Source organism: Castanea sativa, chromosome 11, assembly GCF_040712315.1.
Source record: "Castanea sativa cultivar Marrone di Chiusa Pesio chromosome 11, ASM4071231v1".
Classification (NCBI taxonomy): Eukaryota; Viridiplantae; Streptophyta; class Magnoliopsida; order Fagales; family Fagaceae; genus Castanea; species Castanea sativa.
The window spans coordinates 58,437,707-58,461,010 of NC_134023.1; the positions used below are offsets into that span (position 1 = coordinate 58,437,707).

Genomic DNA, 23,304 nt, shown 5'->3' on the forward strand with positions numbered 1-23,304 from the left:
TTCCAAATCCTTGAGAGGTTTATTGCTCAAATACTTACCATACCCATACTGAGTGTCAAGTGAGGTTTTGGTGCTGCTGGGAAGCATTGGAAGAAGCCAAGCTTTGGCGGATGCAATCGGGTGCATTGTAGGATCTGGAAAACTGGACAAGACACGGTTCCAAGAAGCCTTGTTGGAATAGGAGCTTGGAAGGCTTAGGTGCACTGAGTAGATTAGGCTTAGAGGGTCTCTTGCTATTCGTGTATCCCAACTTATTGTCTAGTGGATCGATTTACTGCTTGAAGGGCGACAGAGAGGTTTTTTGCCAGGTTCTTCGGTTTCCTTTTCAATAACACATCGGCATGTTATCTTGTGTTTGCATTTCTCTTCCCTACTCTTTTAGCTTTCATTTTACTGCTGTGATTTGTTGAATATGGCTTAGAGTAGCTTTATTATTTATTCACTTGCATTTACTCTATTCCGCACTTTATTTAAGTTAGAGTAAAATCAACTGAGATGTAATTTATTAATTTGGGGTCTAAACAACTCTTGTGTTTTTAACACAAATCCGAGCTTTCAGGAAGTATTTTCTTTTTATTTGTATTTTTAAATTTAGGAAAATTATTTTTTAATTGTATTAATATAATGTGAAGAAAGAAAGAGAAGGAGTTAGAAAGCCAAAGTTTGTCATTAGGAAGCTAAAGGGTTGCCGTTTGAGATTGTAACTGTGGAACACAAAAGATTGTCATTTAAAATTGTAACCTTGGAACATAAAGGATTGCCGTCTAAAATTGTAACCGTGTAAGAAATAGGGTTGAGAATTATTTTCTTTTTATTAGTATTTTTAAATTTAGGAAAACTATTCTTAAATTGTAGAACAAATTCAACAAAAAAAAAAAATGGTTGACATGACTACTGATGTGGCTCAACCTGAGCGTAGCAACATTAAATGCAACGCTTCAGCTTTTAGTAAAATATAGATGTTTTATATTTTTAAAGAAATGACCACCGCACACCCTTGGTGCGATGGTCACTTCACAGGTATAAGTGCTTGTGGAGTGTGAGGGGCAAGGGCCGGGGTTCAAGTCTCTAGGAGGGAGTTTCACACACATATACATTTAGATTAGGCTAGAGTAAAAATTTTATCTTGTGTAAAAAAAAAATGACAATTGACCATTGCATACCCTTGGTGCGATAGTCACTGCATAAGTATAAGTGTTTGTAGGGTGTGGGAGGATAAGGGTCGGGGTTCAAGTCTCTAAGAGAGAGGTTCACACACATATACACTTAGATTAGGTTAGAGTAAAAATTTTATCTTGTATAAATAAATAAAAAATGACAATTGAATTGTTAAGAGTTAGAATTAAATCCATATTGCACATCCCATTTATAAAAATAATGTTTTTCATTATTTTCTGTTATTGTTATAATTTTCTTATATTGACTTATATATGTTAGTGTAAAATAATGTAAAATTATTTTAAATTGATTAAATTTTAATTTGTTTATAACTAGTAATATACTTAAACTCTATAATCACTAAATTATTTAATAAAAAATTTCGATCGAAAATATTTTGTTTTTGGTGTAAATTTTTTTATTATATATGTGAGTTTTTTTTGTTAAATCATGCTACATACATACTTTATGTATATATATATATATATATATATATATATATATATATATATAACATTACCCTAAAAAAAATTAACATATTTTTAGAATCTAAATCAAGACCTTATCTTCAGTCTCATCGTAAAAAAAAAAAAAAAAAAAAAAAAAAAAAAAAAAAAAAAAAAAAAAAAAAAAAAAAAAGATTTCCACTCTTTTTTTCATTTTTCTTTTTTGAGAGGAAACATTGGAAACTTTATCAAGAAAACCGGATATATCAGACTGAATTACATACTAAACTTATTAGACTTATTAGCAATTTTTCACAAAAAAAACCTAGCAAACAACAACTCAGCCACAAGAGATAATAATTGGTTTAGGTTGTGAGGTTTATCACCATTTGATGAACTGGGGCCAAGATTTTGACAAATGGGGGCCATGATTTTGACGAATGGGACCAAAGTTGTATGTGAGTATCTAACTTGATGTATATCATTACGGATTTTTTTGTTCTTTATCTTTAGGTAAGGGGACTGGTCCCTCTGAGCCCCACCTAATTCTGTCTCGAACTCTATCTTAGGGAATAGTTATATACTCCGAAAAAGTTTGGATGTACCATGGTTAAAAAAAAATCCAAAAAAAACAAAAGGAAGAGGTCATTCATTCAATTTCGGGAATCTAATATAGGGTAGGAATTTCCATCCGTTCATGAACTTGCCATAGAACATCAAATCGTAAAAGACAAGGACTTTTTGTTTTTTAGGACCATATAATAAGACATTGAATTTCCATTGGTCCATGAAAAAACAAGAAATTGAAAGGAAAGTTCTACATACTGAAATCGTGCAAAGCACATTTACAAATATACCCACGCTCTTTTTTATTTATTTCTTATGCAAAGTATACGCCCTCTCTCTTTTATATATGCATAAAAACATACATACATACATATATTCCAATTCTCCCATCATTTCCAAGCCTATCTCCAACAACATTAACCTAAGGATGAGTTACGCACTACCTTTGCTGCTATTTGTTCTTCTTCGACTAAACCATGCAATGTCCAAAGTCGAAGAATACCAAACATACATCATCCATATGGACCATGCTCAGAAGCCTGTGTCTTTATCAACCCATGAGTCATGGCATCGTTCCATTTTAAATTCATTGTCGTCTTCTCCTGGTGATGACCAGGACCTGTTATTGTACTCATACAACCATGTCATGCAAGGCTTTAGTGCGAGGCTTACACCCTCTCAGCTATCTGAGGTTGAGAAATCTCCGGCTCACCTCGCCACATACCCGGAGTCCTTTGGCAAGCTGTTGACAACCTACTCCCCTAAGTTTCTTGGGCTACAACAAAACGTTGGCATATGGCCTGCTGCCTCGTATGGAGAAGATGTGATTGTAGGTATCTTTGATTCAGGAATTTGGCCAGAGAGCGAGAGCTTTAATGATGAGGGAATGTCAGCAGTGCCACAAAGATGGAAAGGCAAGTGTGAGAATGGCACAGCATTTAGCCCTTCATACTGCAACAGGAAGCTCATTGGGGCTCAATCGTTTAGCAAAGGACTCCAAGCTGCAGGAATTAATATATCCAAGGAACAAGATTTCAGCTCTGCAAGAGACTTCCTAGGTCATGGAACACACACATCATCCACGGCGGTGGGTAACTATGTACATGGTGTAAGTCACTTTGGTTATGCAAGAGGCACAGCCAGAGGCGTGGCTCCTCGTGCACATCTTGCTATGTACAAGGTTGGTTGGGCAACAGACACAAAAGAGTCTTTTTCAACCGATGTTCTTGCTGGTATGGACCAAGCAATTGATGATGGGGTTGATATCATGTCTTTGTCCATTGGCATTAATCAGACTTCTTATTTCACTGATATCATTGCCATAGGTTCTCTTTCGGCAATTGAGAAAGGGATCTTTGTTGTCTGTGGTTCTGGCAATGATGGTGATTTTAAAACAATATACAATGGAGCACCTTGGATAACAACTGTTGGGGCTGGCACAATTGATCGAAGTTTCCACGGAAAAGTGACTCTAGGAAATGGGGTTACCATTGAAGGCACATCATACTTTCCAGAGAGTGGTTTCATTACTAATTTACCTTTGTACTACGGCGCACGCAACATGAGCAAAGCCATTTGCAACCACAAAGCATTAGATAAAAAGGAGGTTATTGGGAAGGTAGTGGTCTGTGATTATAGCACCAAGATTAATGTTTCTGAACAGATTAAGGAGGTCGAGAGCGCAGGTGGTTATGGAGCTATCTTCTTGACAGATGCATCATTCTCTTTCTTTCCAAATGAATACTCCATTCCGAGCCTTATTGTGCCAACTGCTTCAGGGACTCGGGTTAAAGAGTATGTGACAAAGGTGAGAAATCCAATAGTGAATGACATGAGGTTTCTATTAACAAGGTTCGGTACCAAGCCTGCACCTCAAATCGCCAAGTTCTCTTCAAGGGGTCCAAGCACAATCAGTCCAGGAGTTTTAAAGCCAGATATTCTAGCTCCAGGAGTTGATGTGCTAGCTGCATTTTCACCCATATCTCCGTACATCCGAGTAGGAAAATATGATTTGGCTTCAAATTATGTTTTTCTATCAGGCACATCAATGTCCACCCCACATGTTGCTGGCGTTGGAGCTTTACTAAAAGCAATCCACCCTGAATGGAGCCCAGCAGCTATCCGATCAGCTATGATGACCACAGCCTATGTCAAAGACAATACTGGCAAGATTTTTAAAAGCCAATTGACAAATTCTTCTTCCTCACCTCTAGACTTTGGTGCTGGCCATATCAATCCAAACAAAGCCATGGACCCTGGACTGATCTATGATATGGGTCTGCAAGATTATATTCAATTTGTGTGCGGTCTGGGGTACACTAAGAAGCAAATGATTCTTCTCTTTAGACGAACACGATGGAGTTGCAACCACAAATCTATTCATGATCTAAACTATCCCTCTTTCATGGCTGTACTCTCCAACAAAACTAGATATCCAGTGACAATGAAGTATAACAGGGTTGTGACAAATGTTGGCAATGATAAATCTGTTTACCGAGCACATTTGGAGAACATTCCAACCGGAATGAAAATAAGTGTGAAACCGAGGATTCTTACCTTCACCCGCAAACATCAGAATCGAAGTTTTGTTGTGAGTGTTGTGCTTGATAAGCTTGATGGAGAATATCCAATTCCAACGGTATTTGGTTTTCTCAAATGGATTAATCAAGATAGCCACATAGTATCAAGCCCCATAGTGGCTATCAAATATTAGTGAACAATATATATGGGCATGTTCACGTGCTAAATACTAGCTTTTGTCGAGGGCGTCCTGGCTTTCTGTCTTCTCAGTTAAAGTAGTGGTTATTCATCATGAAAATCTGCAAGTGCTGTCTTATAACTATATGTTGGCTTTGTATATGACAATAAATGTGTTAAACATGAATCACAATAAATTAAGTAATTTCTTTTTGGAATACAAATGATCCATATTATTTGTTTTGTACCGCTCTAAGTTCCACTAATCACTATATGTCATGTTTTGATTTTACTTTCTTTATAAAATAATTAAAGTTTAAAATAAAAAATCAATTATGCACATATAAGTAATAATTTGTGAAACTTAGAGTGATACACAAAAAGTGATAAAGAAAATTTTCATTTTTTTTCTTGAGGAATTTTTTTTTTTTTTTTCCTAGAAAGCTTTCTTCCCTTTTTTGTGTTCTTTATTTTCCTGTTTGAGACTGTCATGGAGAGCAAAGCATTCAAGAAATTTCTATACTAGTGCTTGTAAGTTGTAAGATATTAAAGTCTCTTAACGTGTTAAAAATAATGTCGTAGTTTCGTATATGCTGGTTATGCATTATCTTGCTAGCTGCTACCGCCCATGACCAATGAAAGCTGACCTCTACCGAGTCAATCGAACAGTCAGATGAGGCTGTTGATAATACATAAGGCCGTGGTCGGTAGAGGCTTGGGTTTTCTACGCTGCTACACCAGCCAGTTCAAAAAATTGTTCTGCTTATTTTTATTCCAACAAGGAATGGAACTGGACGATCTATTTTATAGATTATAAATATTCTCAACTCAGATCGGAGCCAACTCAGTCGACAAGGTAAGATTTGATGAGAGTTTGATCTTGTTAGATTTTACGAAAACATGAAAAAGAGAATATAGGAGGGAGAACACGAGGTTTGCGTTGTAAGGTCTAACGGTCCAGTCCACACTGAAAAGCCCTATAGTAATAAGGTCCAATCCAAATAAAAAAGCCCTATAGTATTGACTTTAAGGCCCAATCCAAATAAATATATAAATAAAAAGACCACATCCCAATAATTTTTTTGAGATAAATAATTATTATTTTTAACATAAAGTTGATAAAATGCTGGTTTAGATTAATTAAAATAAACATACTATCCGATTATATATCAATTGAATATTGAGATGTTAGCAAAATTTATATAAAAAAACTTAAAACAATAATTTTGTATCTTAAGAAGAGAGAAACATTTAAATATTGTAATGTGATACAAAATTTTTAACTGAATATAAAAAAGATCTCATTTAGAATTATCACCCTTAAGCCTCAAACTGTATTTTTGTTTGAATGTACTAATATTTTTGTATAAACCACTTCTCCTAGGTTACATAAAGGCCTCTTATTTGTGTGTAATATACAGAATATTTAGTCCTTACATGCTATTATTAGAGCAATGGTTATAGCCTCTCTGAGCATATGTTTTAGTTTTTTTTCTTTCCAGAGTCCCCACTAGCAATGTTGGTCATATTACTACTTTTCATCCATCCATACGTAGCCAATATCATATCTAAGCCCATTGAGTTCATAATTGGGAAAATCTTAAAACGCATCAGCCCAATACCATTGAAAGCACTTCCAATGGGCCCTCCACAGCCGCACCTGCCTCTATATGATTTATTTGCATCCTGGCGCAATTGAGCTGGTGGTTGCAGTGAAAAGTTGTTGATAAGATCATTGTGGAAAGCCATCAAGAAATCTAGCTTAGAGAAATCACATAACGAAAATTTCAATTTCTGTTGATATATGGTCTGATGTGTATGGCTGAAGTCGCAACATAAGTTACAAATTTACAATATATATGCGTGGGCTATATTTTTAAACTGGGGGACTTGGGGTGATCCTAGTATGGATTCTATTTACTTGAAAGATAGTGAATTAGAAGTCATCCGAAATGTACTTTAAATATCGTGCTAATTTCAAAGAGAGAGAGATAGAGTGGGGAAGACGGGCATAACTTTTGAGGAGCAAACTACAGAATGATGCTACGTAATGTGAAAGTGTCTAACTCGAATCTCTTCTTCTTACCACCAAACAGTGTTAATATCAGAGAACCTCAGTCCTCCTTGAAACATTGTGTTATGTTAATTCAAAGAGAAAAAGAGAGTAGACTGGAACAACTTTTGAGGAGAATAGTGTAGTTATGGAAATTTCTAACCAATTCTTTGCACCACCAAGCACTTTGAGAGAGGGAGAGGACAAACAAGTTTGACATAGTGTACGAAATTTCAACCCTTCGTTTGACATTTTAGGAGCAAATTGCAGATCACGCGCATGTAGGACAAAAAAACTTCATTAGTGCATAAAAGAAGACAAACAACTTCTTATCATATTGCTTTTTGACCAGTTTTTTTCTTTTTGCTGAATATTGTGACCCATTCATTATAAGGTTCTTTTTACATTGCTTTTCACAAGCTTTTTAAGTGAATTTTACATTACTATTTCACCAGCTATAAAGGTTTCTATCTTACATTACTTTTTTACTAGCAATAACAGTTTACATCATTTAATAAAGAGTTAAATAAATCTTAACTCAAACTAAACTCGAGTTCCATATAAGATAGAAAATTAAATGATCTTAGAACTTTAATAATCAGCTTGATTCAGATTTTTTTTTTTTGGTTAAGGAAAATAGGGGTTCACTAGGTTACAGTAGCCCTCGGGCAGCGCACTAAAGTTGGACAGGTTTAGCCAACACATGTGGATGCCCACCAACGGACTACTGCTGGCAGCAATACTCGAACTTAGGTAGGTTAAACGAAGCGCCAGAACCTTACTAACTAAGCCAGGTCCCCATTGGCAGCTTGATTCAGTTTAGCACAATTATAACATATCTCACAAAACCCGAGAATACTTTATTATTGCCCATGTTATTCAAACAAATTTAAACATATTTTGAGGAGGACCGGAGTTTTAACGCCTTGTAAAAAATAAAAATAAAAATACCCCATCCAAATCATTTTTTTGAGATAAATAATTATTATTTTCAACTTAAAGTTGATAAAATATTGGTTTAGATTAATTAAAATAATCATATTATCCGATTATATATCAAGTGAATCTTGAGATGTTAGAAAAATTTAAACACAAAAAATTAAAATAATAATTTTGTATCTTAAGAAGAGAGAAACATTTAAATATTGTAATGTGATACAAAATTTTTAACTAAATATAAAAAAGATCACATTTAGAATTATCACCCTTAAGCCTCAAACTGTAATTTTGTTTGAATATACGAACATTTTTGTATAAACCACTTCTCCTAGGTTACATAAAGGCCTCTTATTTGTGTGTAATGTACAGAATATTTAGTCCTTAAATGCTATTATTAGAGCAATGGTTATAGCCTCTATGAGCATATGTTTTACTTTTTTTTTCTTTCCAGAGTCCCCACTAGCACTGTTGGTCATATTACTACTTTTCACCCATCCATATGTAGCCAATATCATATCTAAGCCCATTGAGTTTCTTTTTGAACATCCAAATCTCATAATTGGGAAAATATTAAAACATATCAGCCCAATACCATTGAAAGCACTTCCAATGGGCCCTCCACAACCTCACCTGCCTCTATAAGATTTATTTGCATCCTAGCGCAATTGGGCTGGTGGATGCAGTGAAAAGTTGTTGATAAGATCATTGTCGAAAGCCATCAAGAAATCTAGCTTAGAGAAATCACATAACGAAAATTTCAATTTCTGTTGATATATGGTCTGATGTGTATGGCTGAAGTCGCAACATAAGTTACAAATTTACAATATATATGCGTGGGCTATATTTTTAAACTGGGGGACTTGGGGTGATCCTAGTATGGATTCTATTTACTTGAAAGATAGTGAATTAGAAGTCATCCGAAATGTACTTTAAATATCGTGCTAATTCCAAAGAGAGAGAGACAGAGATGGGAAGACGGGCATAACTTTTGAGGAGCAAACTACAGAATGATGCTATGTAATGTGAAAGTGTCTAACTCGAATCTCTTCTTCTTACCACCAAACAGTGTTAACATTAGAGAATCTCAGTTCTCCTTGAAACATTGTGTTATGTTAATTCAAAGAGAGAAAGAGAGTAGACTGGCACAACTTTTGAGGAAAACAGTGTAGTTGTGGAAATTTTCAATTAATTCTTGGCCCCACTAAGCACTATGAGAGAGGGAGAGGACAAACAAGTTTGGCATAGTGTACGAAATTTCAACCCTTCGTTTGACATTTTAGGAGCAAATTGCAGGTCACGTGCATGTAGGACAAACAAACTTCATTAGTGCATAAAAGAAGACAAACAACTTCTTATCATATTGCTTCGTGACCAGTTTTTTTCTTTTTGCGGAATATTGTGACCCATTCATTATAAGGTTCTTTTTACATTGCTTTTCACAAACTTTTTAAGTGAATTTTACATTATTTTTTGACCAGCTCTAAAGGTTTTTATTTTACATTACTTTTTTACTAGCAGTAATGGTTTACATCATTTAATAAAGAGTTAAATAAATCTTAACTCAAACTCAACTCGGGTTCCATATAAGATAGAAAATTAAATGATCTTAGAACTTTAATAATCAGCTTGATTCAGTTTTTTTTTTTTTTTTGGTTAAGGAAAATAGGGGTTCAGTAGGTTATGCTAGCCCTCGGGCAACGCACTAAAGTTGGACAGTTTTAGCCAACTCGTGTGGATGCCCACCGACGGACTCTTGCTGGCAGCAAGACTCGAACTTAGGTAGGTTAAATGAAGCGCCAGAACCTTACTAACTAAGCCAAGTTCCCATTGGCAGCTTGATTCAGTTTAGCACAATTACAACCTATCTCACAAAACCCGAGAATACTTTATTATTGCCCATGTTATTCAAACAAATTTAAACATATTTTGAGGAGGACCTGAGTTTTAAGGCCTTGTAAAAAATAAAAAAAGACCCCATCCCAATCATTTTTTTGAGATAAATAATTATTATTTTTAACTTAAAGTTGATAAAATACTGGTTTAGATTAATTAAAATAACCATATTATCCGATTATATATCAAGTGAATCTTGAGATGTTAGCGAAATTTAAATACAAAAACTTAAAATAATAATTTTGTATCTTAAGAAGAGAGAAACATTTAAATATTGTAATGTGATACAAATTTTTAACTGAATATAAAAAAGATCTCATTTAAGTTTATCACCCTTCAGCCTCAAACTGTATTTTTGTTTGAATGTACTAATATTTTTGTATAAACCACTTCTCCTAGGTTACATAAAGGCCTCTTATTTGTGTGTAATATACAGAATATTTAGTCCTTAAAGGCTATTATTAGAGCAATGGTTATAGCCTCTCTGAGCATATGTTCTAGTTTTTTTTTCTTTCCAGAGTCCTCACTAGCACTGTTGGTCATATTACTACTTTTCACCCATCCATATGTAGCCAATATCACATCTAAGCCCACTGAGTTTCTTTTTGAACTTCCAAATCTCATAACTGGGAAAATCTTAAAACGCATCAGCCCAATACCATTGAAAGCACTACCAATGGGCCCTCCACAACCTCACCTACCTCTATAAGATTTATTTGCATCCTGGCGCAATTGATCTGGTGATTGCAGTGAAAAGTTGTTGATAAGATCATTGTGGAAAGCCATCAAGAAATCTAGCTTAGAGAAATCACATAACGAAAATTTTAATTTCTGTTGATATATGGTCTGATGTGTATAGCTGAAGTTGCAACATAAGTTGCAAATTTACAATATATGCGTGGGCTATACCTTTAAACTAGGGGACTTGGGGTTATCCGAGTATGAATTCTATTTACTTGAAAGATAATGAATTAGAAGTCATCCGAAGTGTACTATAAACATCATGCTAATTTCAAAGAGAGAGAGACAGAGATGGGAAGACGGGCATAACTTTTGAGGAGCAACCTACAAAATGATGCTACGTAATGTGAAAGTGTCTAACTCGAATCTCTTCTTCTTATCACCAAACAGTGTTAATGTCAGATAATCTTAGTCCTCCTCGAAACATTGTGTTGTGTTAATTCAAAGAGAGAAAGAGAGTAGATTGGCACAACTTTTGAGGAGAATAGTGTAGTTGTGAAAATTTCCAATTAATTCTTTGCCCCACTATGCACTCTGAGAGAGGGAGAGGACAAACAAGTTTGGCATGGTGTACGAAATTTCCAACCCTTCATTTGACGTTTTAGAAGCAAATTGCAGATCACGCACATGTAGGACTAACAACCTTCATTAGTGCATAAAAGAAGTCAAACAACTTCTTATCGTATTGCTTTCTGACTAGTTTTTTTCATTTTGCTAAATATTGTGACCCATTCATTATAAGGTTCTTTTTACATTGCTTATCACAAGCTTTTTAAGTGAATTTTACATTACTTTTTGACCAGCTATAAAGGTTTTCATTTTACATTACTTTTTTACTAGCAATAACGGTTTACATCGTTTAATAAAGAGTTAAATAAATCTTAACTCAAACTCAACTCAGGTTCCATATAAGATAGAAAATTAAATGATCTTAGAACTTTAATAATCAACATGATTCAGTTTTTTTTTTTTTTTTTGGGTTAAGGAAAATAGGGGTTCACTAGGTTATGCTAGCTCTCGGGTAGGGCGCTAGAGTTGGACAAGTTCAGCCAACTCGTGTGGATGTCCACTGATGGACTCTTGCTGGTAGTGAGACTTAAACTTAGGTGGGTTAGAAGAAATGCCAGAACCTTACTAACTAAGCCATGTCCTCATTGGCAGCTTGATTCAGTTTAGCACAATTACAACCTATCTCACAAAACCCGAGAATACTTTATTTTTGCCCATGTTATTCAAACAAATTTAAACATATTTTGAGGAGGACCTGAGTTTTAAGGCCTTGTAAAAAATAAAAAAAGACCCCGTCCCAATCATTTTTTTGAGATAAATAATTATTATTTTTAACTTAAAGTTGATAAAATACTTGTTTAGATGAAATAAAATAACCATATTATCCGATTATATATCAATTGAATCTTTGATGTTAGCAAAATTTAAATACAAAAACTTCAAATAATAATTTGTTATCTTAAGATGAGAGAAATATTTAAATATTGTAATGTGATACAAAATTTTTAACTGAATATAAAAAAAATCTCATTTTAGGGTCTGTTTGAAATCCGTTTATTTTGCTTAAACTGATAATTTTTGTTGAAAATACTGTAGATAAAGGTAAATATTAGTTGAAATAGTACAGTGAGACCCATAAATAGTACCAAAAAGTGCACTAGGACCCATGAATAGTAGAAAAAATAAGCTGGATAGTAAAATAAGTTAGCAAAAAATAAGCTAGCCAAAAATAAGCTGAAGCGTAGCATTTTTTGCTACTGAGCTCTTGCTGCGCCACCTCATCGCCACATAATTATTTTTTTTTTATTCCTATTTTTTTTCAAAAAATATATATAAATAAATTATTGACTTTACATATTCAACTTTGTTTGTTTTAAGGCCTATATATATATATATATATATATATATATATATATATATATATATATATATATATATATATATTTCATTTTTATTTCCAATTTTCCTATAATTTTTTTTGACATTCACTTATTTTTTAAATATTTACACTTTCTTTAACCTTTCTTCTTTCCTTACCTTTTCATCTCCTCACTACCCTCTACTTTAATATCACTATTTATCTTTCTCTTCATCTTCTTTTATTTGTCTCTTCTTATTTACTCCCTCTTATTGTAATTTAAAATGCAAAAAAGTAATTGACCTTTTATTTTTACATTCAAACCATAAAGAATATATTTCCTTTTCACCTCTTTTTTTCCCTTTTTTTTAATCGTTTTCCACTTCTTTTTCCTTCTTGTAAAAACAGTGTTAATTTTAGAGAGTAATTATAAAATTGACTCCCTCTTCACCATTTTTTTATTGCGTTGGAACTAAACCTCTTGGCTCCCATCATAGATTCACATTACAAAATTGTGAGACCATGTACATGAAATTTTCGGTGAAATTTAGGGGGTGTTTGGCAAGCTAGTTCTAACACAATTTCACACATTTTCAACAACATTACACATATTTTCACATACTTTTTTTTCACACGTATGTAAAAAACAACCAAACAACATAACTCAAACTACTCTCCCAAACACCCCTTAGGATGTGTCTACTAGAATGTTTTTTGAAAGAGAGGGAAAGAAAGAACAAGCACAACTTTGGAGGTTTATGCGCATGTAAGAAATTTCCAACCCTTCTTCTCAACGTGTGAGCCTACCCTATATGAGAGCTCGGAGCAGTCTGCACAATAATTTTCCTTCAGCTAACGGAACAATTATTGTATCAGTCTCAACATCCAAAAACATTGTGCTAACTTCAAAGAGAGAGAGACAGAGTAGGGAAGACGGGCATAACTTTTGACGAGCAAACTGCAGAGTGATGCTACGTAACGTGAAAGTTTCTAACCCAAATCTCTTCTTTTTTTTACCAAACAGTGTTAATGTCAGAGCATCTCAGTCTGCGAAACATTGTGTTGTGTTAATTCAAAGAGAGAAAGAGAGTAGACTGACTCAACTTTTGAGGAGAACAGTGTAGTTGTGGAAATTTCCAACCAATTCTTTGCCCCACCAAGCACTCTGAGAGAGGGAGAGTACATACAAGTTTGGCATGGTGTACGAAATTTCCAACCCTTCGTTTGACATTTTAGGAGCAAATTGTAGATCACGCGCATGTAGGGCAGACAACCTTCGTTAGTGCATAAAAGAAGACAAACAACTTCTTATCATATTGCTTTGTGACCAGTTTTTTTCTTTTTGCTGAATATTATGACTCATTCATTATAAGGTTCTTTTTACATTGCTTTTCACAAGCTTTTGAGTGAATTTTACATTACTTTTTGACTAGCTATAAAGGTTTTTATTTTACATTACTTTTGGACTAGCAATAATGGTTTACATCATTTAATAAAGAGTCAAATAAATCTTAACTCAAACTCAACTCAGATTCCATATAAGATAGAAAATTAAATGATCTTAGAATTTTAATAATCAGCTTGATTCTTTTTTCTTTTTCTTTTTTTGGTTAAGTAAAATAAGGGTTTGCTAGGTTATGCTAGCCCCCGAGCAAGACACTAGAGTTGGACAAGTTTAGCCAACTCGTGTGAATGCCCACCAACGGACTCCTGTTGGCAACTGGACTTGAACCTAGGTGGGTTAGATGAAGCGGCCGAACCTTACCAACTAAGCCAAGCCCCCATTGGCAGCTTGATTCAATTTAGCACAATTACAACCTATCTCATAAAACCCGAGAATACTTTATTATTACCCATGTTATTCAAAAAAATTTAAATATATTTTGAGGAGGACCTGAGTTTTAAGGCTTTGTAATAAATAAAAAAAGACCCCATCCCAATAATTTTTTTGAGATAAATAATGATTATTTTTAACTTAAAGCTGATAAAATATTGGTTTAAATTAATTAAAATAAGCATATTATCCAATTTTGTATCAACTGAATATTGAGATGTTAGCAAAATTTAAATATAAAAACTTAAAATAATAATTTTGTATCTTAAGAAGAGAGAAACATTTAAATATTGAAATGTGATACAAAATTTTTAACTAAATATAAAAAGATCACATTTAGGGTCTATTTGGGATCTGCTTATTTTGCTTAAACTGAAAATTTTTGCTAAAAATACTGTAGATAAAGATAAGTATTAGTTGAAATAATACAATGGGACCCATAAATAGTACCAAAAAGTGCAATGTGACACATGAATAGTAGATAAAATAAGCTGAATAGTAAAATAAGTTGGCAAAAAATAAGCTAGCCAAACAGACACTTAAGATCTATTTGGATACTGCTTATTTGCTGAAAAGTGAAAATTTATTGCTGAAAATACTATAGCAAAATAATTTTTAAATATAAATAGTGCTGTGTGGGACCTAGAAAAATATATAATATGCGTTTATCTTGAAGTTGGCTGAAAAGTGCATAGTTGCCATGGGACCCATCTTTCAAACGCCAAACATAAAACACCAGCTGAAACGTGCCATCCAAACTCATTCGTAGAATTATCACCCTAAGACTCAAACAGTATTTTTGTTTGAATGTACTAATATTGTTGTATAAACCACTTCTCCTAGGTTACATAAGGCCTCTTATTTGTGTGTGATATACCGAATATTTAGTCTTTACATGCTATTATTAGAACAATGGTTATAGCTTCTCTGAGTATGTGTTTTAGTTTTTTTTCTTTCCAGAGTCCCCACCAGCAATGTTGTTCATATTGGTACTTTCACCCATCCATATGTAGCCAATATCATATCTAAGCCCATTGAGTTTCTTTTTGAACTTCCAAATCTCATAACTGGGAAAATCTTAAAACGCTTCAGCCCAATACCATTGAAAGCACTTCCAATGGGCCCTCCACAACCTCACCTGCCTCTATTAGATTTATTTGCATCATGGCGCAATTGAGCTGGTGGTTGCACTGAAAAGTTTTTGATAAGATCATTGTGGAAAGCCATCAAGAAATCTAGCTTAGAAAAATCACATAACGAATATTTCAATTTCTGTTGATATATGGTCTGATGTGTATGGCTGAAGTCGTAACGTAAGTTGCAATATATGCGTGAGCTATATCTTTAAACTGCGGGACTTGGTGTGATCCTAGTATGTATTTTATTTACTTGAAAGATAGTGAATTAGAAGTCATTCGAAGTGTATTATAAAAATAGTGTGTCAAAGGGCATGTACTACGATGTACACAAATTGGCCATGTTTACACACGGACACCAATCTATGGGAAGTATTATAGATGAAAGTTAGCATGGGAAATAACCATAGTACCATGATGCATACTAACTAGACCTAAAACCATTGATTATGGGGTAAACTCAAGTGGGAGGTGTTAGTTTACGGTTGTGATGGGTGATTACAACATAATATGATGTACCCTCACTTATACTAACGCCCACATAATGGATGATATATACTGATTCGCAAATTCACAAATTGCAAATTTATTACTATTTTTTAGATGTGTTAGTGTATTTCGGATATAACATATAAGTCACATCTGTTCATGGGAAGATATGCCTATTTCCAAGAGGTGTTGGTGTCTATAAAGAGTAAGACTCATTTGTTTTGGATAGTACTAAATTTTCTCTACAGATATTATTGTTTTATGTTTGCGATCACCACCCTACCTAATATGGATATAATCCAATAAAATTGAGTAAATGGTATTTCTCTTCTATACAAAAGTAAAGCTTTTGGAATTTAGGTCATTAGTGATTTTGTTATATGTGTACTAGCCTCATTATACGCACATTGCGCGTGTAATGAGGGTTTTTTTTTTTTTTTTTTTTTTTTTCCAGTGTCATAATTTTCCTCTTTTTATAAAATTTTTGGATAAGTTTGTTTCGAAGACATGAAATGGTAGAAAAATATCATATTTTGTATGCATTTTAAGTAGAGTTGATGATATATTTTTACCGGATTGTCCTCATATTTTTTCCCAATTAAATGTAAAGTTTATAAGTATTTCTTAACCACATAAAAGTCCAATCTAAAAAGAAAAATCATTTTATAGATAATATAGATAGATAAAACCAAAGATAAAAGAAAGGAAACAATTACTTACGACACAAATGAATAGTCAGAGATTACATAACAAATGAATGACATCCACAAAGACCTCGATGGTAACATTACACAAGCCTGCCTCTTTCGATTATGAGATGCATCATGGTGCTAAAACCCAAATCAGTCAATCAAGAGATACATACAAAAAGTTCCAGACCAGAACCCATATCTTCAGCCTCATCTTCAAGAAAGGGAGATATATATGGAGAGAGATTTTTTCTTGGATTGATATAATTATTTTTCAAAACATCTCTTAATTATTGAATTTTGATAAGGTTGAAGTAGTATAATTTGATACTAAATAATTTTTTATCAATAGCGGCGTCCCTAGCTTTTTAAAATTCCCCCACCATCTTATAATTTTTATTAAAAATACAAATCTGTAACTAAAACATTTAACTATTAATTGGCCCCCCAAGAATCTTTTAAAACAATATAAATCAATCACTAATGCATCATTTTTTTTTTCTTTTTCATCCTTATACCACACATAGCTTCATATCCAACATATATTTTCCTAAAAATAGACATGTCTCTATAAATAATTATTGTATTATTTGTTTATATCTTATTATAGCATGCTAGTTCATTAATTCAAGTATATTCAAGATATATGAGAAGAACAAGAAATAGATAACTAAATCTATTAAATAAAAGCAATTTCATTTACAATGAAACTTTGTTATTTTGCTTTTGGAGAATTAGACATATTGACACTGTGTTATTATTTTTATTTTTTACCTTTTAAAATAAAGGAAAATTGGGTTGTTAAGAGTTAGAAATCCATATTGCATCTGTCATTTATGAAAATAATGTTTTTTCTTTATTTTCTATTATTGTTATGTTTTTCTTATATTGACTTATATATGTTTAAGTATAAAATGATTTTAAATTATTTAAAATTGATTACATTTTAATATTTTTATAACTATAAATATACTTAGACTCTATAATCACTAAATTATTTAATAAAAAATTTCGTTGAAAATTATTTTATTTTGGAGTAAATGTTTTTGTTATATATATGATTTTTTTTAAATCATGTTACATACATACTATATGTATAGATAAATATATAAGGGCAAGACCTAGGTACATTCAATTGGTCGAAACTTTTAGACTGATTGCCACTCAAATTGGATAAGCAATTTTTTGTTTTTTTTTTAATAATGAATATCATCTTTTTAGTTCTTTATTATTATTACAATCTAGTATGTCAGGTTATATTAATGGGTTGATATTTGAGCAAGAAATAATCATATTAAAAATAAGCAATTAATTTAGAGAAATATGCTATTATAAATTTAAGGATTCTTATATAGATTTATAAATAATTCTAAATAAATAATCAAGTATGTTTATATATATATATATATATATATATATATATATATATATATATATAAAATAACGACAAACCCAAAACGGTACACCGGTATTGACCGGTACCATTGTACCATTGGCCAAACCGGTACAACCTCCAGTACGGTATTGACTTCCTTGAGAAATATTTAAGCTTGTGTGAACTTGAAATTTAATAAATAATCCATTATAATTTGGTAGAAACCAAAAGATAATATAAAAATTATTTTAGCACACCAAAAGATAACATCATTAATTGAGAGTTGGACATACTTTACGAAACAATCCAGCTGTTGAACTTGCAATTTAATTGATAATCCATAATCAACTAGTAGAAAATATGAAAAACCTACACAACCAAAACAAAAGATAAAAAATATCTTAGCATAGCCTTTTCATTTTATAGCTTCATTTTATTTATAATTAAAAGTTACAAATACTTGAAAAAACATTCCAGCTTAAAAACATGTAAATTAACAGGTAACTTGTGAGCAATTGGTGGTTAAAATAGTAATCAAAATGATGACAGGTGTCCACATCATTCAACACCAAGACCTTTTATGTGATATTTTTGCACCAGTCATGTTTTTCAATAGAAAATATCTAATCTCTAAACATATTACAATCTCAGCTGATGGTTATCTCAAAATTTGAACATCATGTGGTTCTAAAGAATTTGGAATTTTTACTGAATTATTTTACAATCTCATCTAACGGTTATCTCAAAATTTAAATATCATGTGGTTCTAAAGTATTTGGAAAATTTTTTATTTATCAAGATAATCCATTATAATTTGGTAGAAACCAAAAGATAATATAAAAATTAGTTTAGCACACCAAAAGATAATATAATCTCAATTCTATAATAGCATTTTCATTAATTGAGAGTTGGACATACTTTACAAAACAATCCAGCTGTTGGACTTGCAATTTAATAGATAATCCGTAATCAGCTGATAGAAAATATGAACAACCTACACAACCAAAAGAAAATATAAAAAATATTTTAGCATAGCCTTTTCATTTTATTTATAATTAAAAGTTACAAATACTTGAAGAAACAATCCAACTTTTGAACTAAACACCCTACACAACCAAAAGATAATATACAATTATTCAAGCATACCAAAAGATAATGTAAAAATATCTCAGCATAGCCTTTTCATTTTATTTATAATTGAGTGTGGGACATACTTGAAGAAACATTCCAGCTTTATTTACAATGGAATTTCCCAGCAAAGTAACTCATTCAACAATGTCCTATTTTTTTTGGTTATTTTCTTTGGTTACACAAACTGTTCGGGCAACAATGGAATTTCCCAGCAAAGCAACTCATTAAACAATACACTGCAAAAAAGTAAAAGTAATATGTTCTGACTATGTGCAACCGTATCAAGCTCTAACTGCACGCACATTTGATTTTTTATCCAGATAGACTGCTACCTCTGCCTGCATAGTGGTAATAGCTCTGGATCTATCTATGACACTTGTGGCCCAAGGAGGCACATGGTTGATGTACTCTAGTTATTTATTGTGCGTTACAAAAGAGAATCTGCAAAATCATATCCCAAAAGGCATATGGGATATTATGGAAGGTGATGATGTGGCTCTTGCATCACAGCTTGTGGCAAGAGACAATGGTTCGGATGAAAGTTTACAAGTATAAATGTTGTATTGGGAAATTTTCTTTAGCTGCTAAAATATTGCCTGATTTTGCACTACATGATTGTCACACTATTTTTGGGTTATCCCAACCTAGAACTTCCCCACACGTTAACCAAACCAAACTGAACCAAATCAACAAATTAAGCTACAACCCAACTCAAGTTAATAAAACCAACATCAAGTTACTTAAAGCGGCTATACAATTAACTTTTAACAATAAACTGTAAATAGTTCCAAAAAAGCTACCTACCAAAGAAGGAAAATGGTGTGCAATAGATTTTTACATGTACATTATCATAAAAGTAAATATCTTTTGAGACATGGTCCAAGCATTACAATCTAGTCAAACGTGCTAAGCATCCAGCATATATGGGAATCGATGGAATCCACATCAATTAATTTTCTAATGCCCGCAACCACCAAGCTCTCTAAACAACTTGGATATCCATCAACCTTGTCACCTTCTGGAAAACTTCAAATAGTACCACCACACTAAAAACTTAGTTTTCATAATCAATGAAGTTGCTCATTAAATGAGACTGAAACTGTGAGGGTAAGGGTAATTCAAAACTTACAAACCAATGTTGAGTAGCCTAGTTGTTTTCCTTGCAATTTCTAAAATAATTTGAATTATTTTTAACTAAGCTTCCTCTCCCTCCAATCACCTTTGAGGCATGTTGTTCTATCCTTCAGAGTTAGGTTTCCAGAAAGTTTATGACTGGATGGTAATAAGCCTAGTCATTGCTTTTGAAGCATTCACTTTGTGTTAAAACCTATTTTGATCTCCCTTTGTATATGGTGCAATTAAATAGTCTGAAATTTTAATCAAGCATGTGAATTTGGGTCAAAAATTCATTAAATAACATATTGCTCCACAATTGATTTTCCAACTGCACCTTCCTTTTGAATGAGATCAATTGACAAAAAACCCAAAGCAATACCAGTTTTGTTTTTTTGTACTTTAAAATGTATTATGAATATAGACATGTTTTGAAGCTTGGCCTTTGGTAGCTATTATTTCACAGAATGGACCTCACAAGAAGACTAAATTACTGAACTTTTTTGAGAATCAACTAAATTATTGAACTTAGGTATATAAGGTTACATTCAGGAAATAATTAATTAACCATGTTCTAAGGCATCGGCATGGTTGCTGAAAAATTTCCTACACACTAATCTCAATGTTGATTTCTTTTTCCTTAGCTCATCATGCTTAAATAGTAGTGACATGACATAAGAGGCATAGATTTTTAAAAAGTCTGCAATTAATTTAAACTTCTCAATTTGAGGAAAATATTGCACCTACAATAGTTTAGGACATGCCCATTAGGAAAAAATATCACAAAAAGATCCAAAGAATTTTCCAAACAACTCAATAAATAATTTGGGATACATCTCAAGGCTAAAAATGACTAAGACACACAGTTTACTGCTCAAGGCACTGTTTGAGAGACTTTGATGGAGACATATGCAGGAAAATTATGCAGAATTATGCAGATCTAATATCAATTGTTGGAAGTGGATATCAATCTAAATGATGTAGTATACAATGGATGCATTAATGAGAAGTACAATCTGATCAATTCAAGAAATGGAGTCTTATATGTTGAAATATGTTGGAAGGTGATTTGAGACATGCCACCAACACTTTATACTTCACTAAACCAAGGTAAAATAAAATAGTGTTTTTAGCTGTTAAGTTATAGCACTATTGAGCAACCTAAACAGCTCCCTTTATTTTTGAAACGACATTCAGGCAATCTCACAAACACGTCAATGGCATGCCAAGGATTATGTAGAAAAATTACCGCAAAAATTGAAACACCGAAAACAATTTTCTTTGATTTTAAAACCCGATCCATGTTATACAATCATGATATTGAAGTACGATCTAATATCAATTGTTGGAAGTGGATATCAATATAAATGATGTAGTATACAATGGACGCAATTTTGAATTTTTTTGGGTATTATGAACATTCTTTCAATTCTATTGTAATGTTTTGAATATTAATATTAACATTCTGGAGCTAATGTACTATCGAAGTGAATAAATTGATCAGCATGGTTTTGGGAGGTCTCAAAGCTTTTACTGTGTTATGATAAATTCTTTATTTAACGAAAGTGGGATATAACATTGAAAATTTTGGGTTTGACCAAAGAGTTTGGTGAAAGATTGATTGCAAAGATGAGGCAAAATCATTTGCAGATTTCATGGAAAATAAAGAAAGAATGGTACGTTAGAAATGGTCTAAAAAATTAATAATGAGCTGCCTAGTGACTGTTTATATTTTTTATAAAAAAAATTGATTATCAAAAATATTATATTTAAAATTTTTAAGAGTTCCTCTTCAACCAATTGTACTAAAATAACATTCACACGTTTTCTCATGGATCTTTCAACAAATACACAACAAATAAATTGTCACAACCTCACAGGTAGAGACACCTACATGCACTTGGCCACGTTTTTTATTTATTTATTTATTTTTTGGATACCTGTTACAAAAATAAAATAAAATAAAATAAATAAAAAAAAAAAAGTCTCCAATGAAAAATATCCTCCAAAAGAGAAACAAAGAGGCACACTTTATTGCTTTTGGCACCCATGATGGTCAAAATTACATTTGTTTTTATGCACTTGGCTCCTTAGCTTCTAACAATAGTGGAATCCATTTATCATAGTTTGCAGTAGATAAAAGAAACGATATGCATTATTTTGACTACAAAGAGTGCACTGACTGTAAAGACAGAGTTAAGACAGTACCTTGTGCCCATCAATATGAACTTGAAGAAGTCTCAATCTCTTGAGAAACTACCGCTACCATTGGATTTTCTGAAAGGCGTTGGAAATATAGAGGAATTTGAGGCACGTTCACTTGCATCACTCCTTCAAGAATTTGAACTACCTCCCACCAACACTTTATACTTCACTACTTCAGAGTCTTACATTCTTCCAATAAGCCAAAACACATTAAAAAAATGAGACCTCAGATATTTCCAAATAAACCAAGGTAAAATAAAATAGTTTTGTTGGCTGTTAAGTTATAGCACTATTGAGCAACATAAATAGTTCCTTTTATTTTTGAAACGACATTCAGGCAATCTTACAAACACATCAATGGCATACCAAGGATGCTCGTCTAATATAAACACAAACACAAAAAAAAAAAAAAAAAAAAAAAAAAAAAAGGGTCTCATATTAATATAAATAGAGCATAAAAGTTTTGCACCAAAAAAAGAAAAAAAATTGAGATGTAGAGATACCTCAACCAAAACAGGCAAGTTCCGTCAATATTTATACACTGTGTGGAAAGGAAGACAGGAAGGAAGGAAATCAGATAGACAGCCATTACTGCGAAACGGTAGAGCAGGAAGGTGGGTAGCTTTCAAACTCTTTGTTTTCTCACGCAATACCTGAAGGCTTCAACGTTTTTTTTTCCCCTCCCTTTAAGCTTCCCTCCACGTTACAATCTCCAAACTCTTTGTCTTCTCACGTTTCTATTTGGTCACGCAAACCCTAAAGGCTTACAAGTTTTTTTTTCTTCTTCTTCTTACTTTAAGCTGAAAAAAGGCTCACACAAAACTGGCTTCAGCGTTTTTGATGATGATTTTTTTCCTTTGAGATGAACTAAAAAGGCTTTGGGTTGGGCTCGATAGTGGAACTAAATAAATAAGAGGTGGGCTGGATTAATTATACAAATTTATTATAGGGTGATAGTGGAAGTAAATAAA

At 32.7% G+C, this 23,304-nt stretch overlaps 1 protein-coding gene and 1 long non-coding RNA gene across 2 annotated transcripts; one reads left to right on the forward strand and one right to left on the reverse strand.

The window, feature by feature from the left end:
- Nucleotides 1-2,387: 2,387 nt before the first annotated feature.
- LOC142617568 (subtilisin-like protease SBT3) lies at nucleotides 2,388-5,113 on the forward strand. The gene has a single exon (XM_075790469.1). It carries the CDS (start codon nucleotides 2,392-2,394, stop codon nucleotides 4,882-4,884), a length of 2,493 nt encoding a protein of 830 aa, XP_075646584.1. The 5' UTR covers nucleotides 2,388-2,391; the 3' UTR covers nucleotides 4,885-5,113.
- A 14,104-nt stretch (nucleotides 5,114-19,217) lies between these two features.
- On the reverse strand, nucleotides 19,218-22,999 carry LOC142615110 (uncharacterized). The gene is made up of 3 exons (XR_012840655.1): nucleotides 22,837-22,999; nucleotides 22,337-22,522; nucleotides 19,218-19,251 (listed from the first exon to the last, which is right to left on the reverse strand). It is a non-coding gene; the product is annotated as an uncharacterized LOC142615110 (long non-coding RNA).
- Between the last annotated feature and the right edge of the window lie 305 nt (nucleotides 23,000-23,304).

Coding starts and splice junctions, on each gene's coding strand:
- LOC142617568 (XM_075790469.1), top strand. CDS start 2,392: ATGAAAAAACAAGAAATTGAAAGGAAAGTTCTACATACTGAAATCGTG.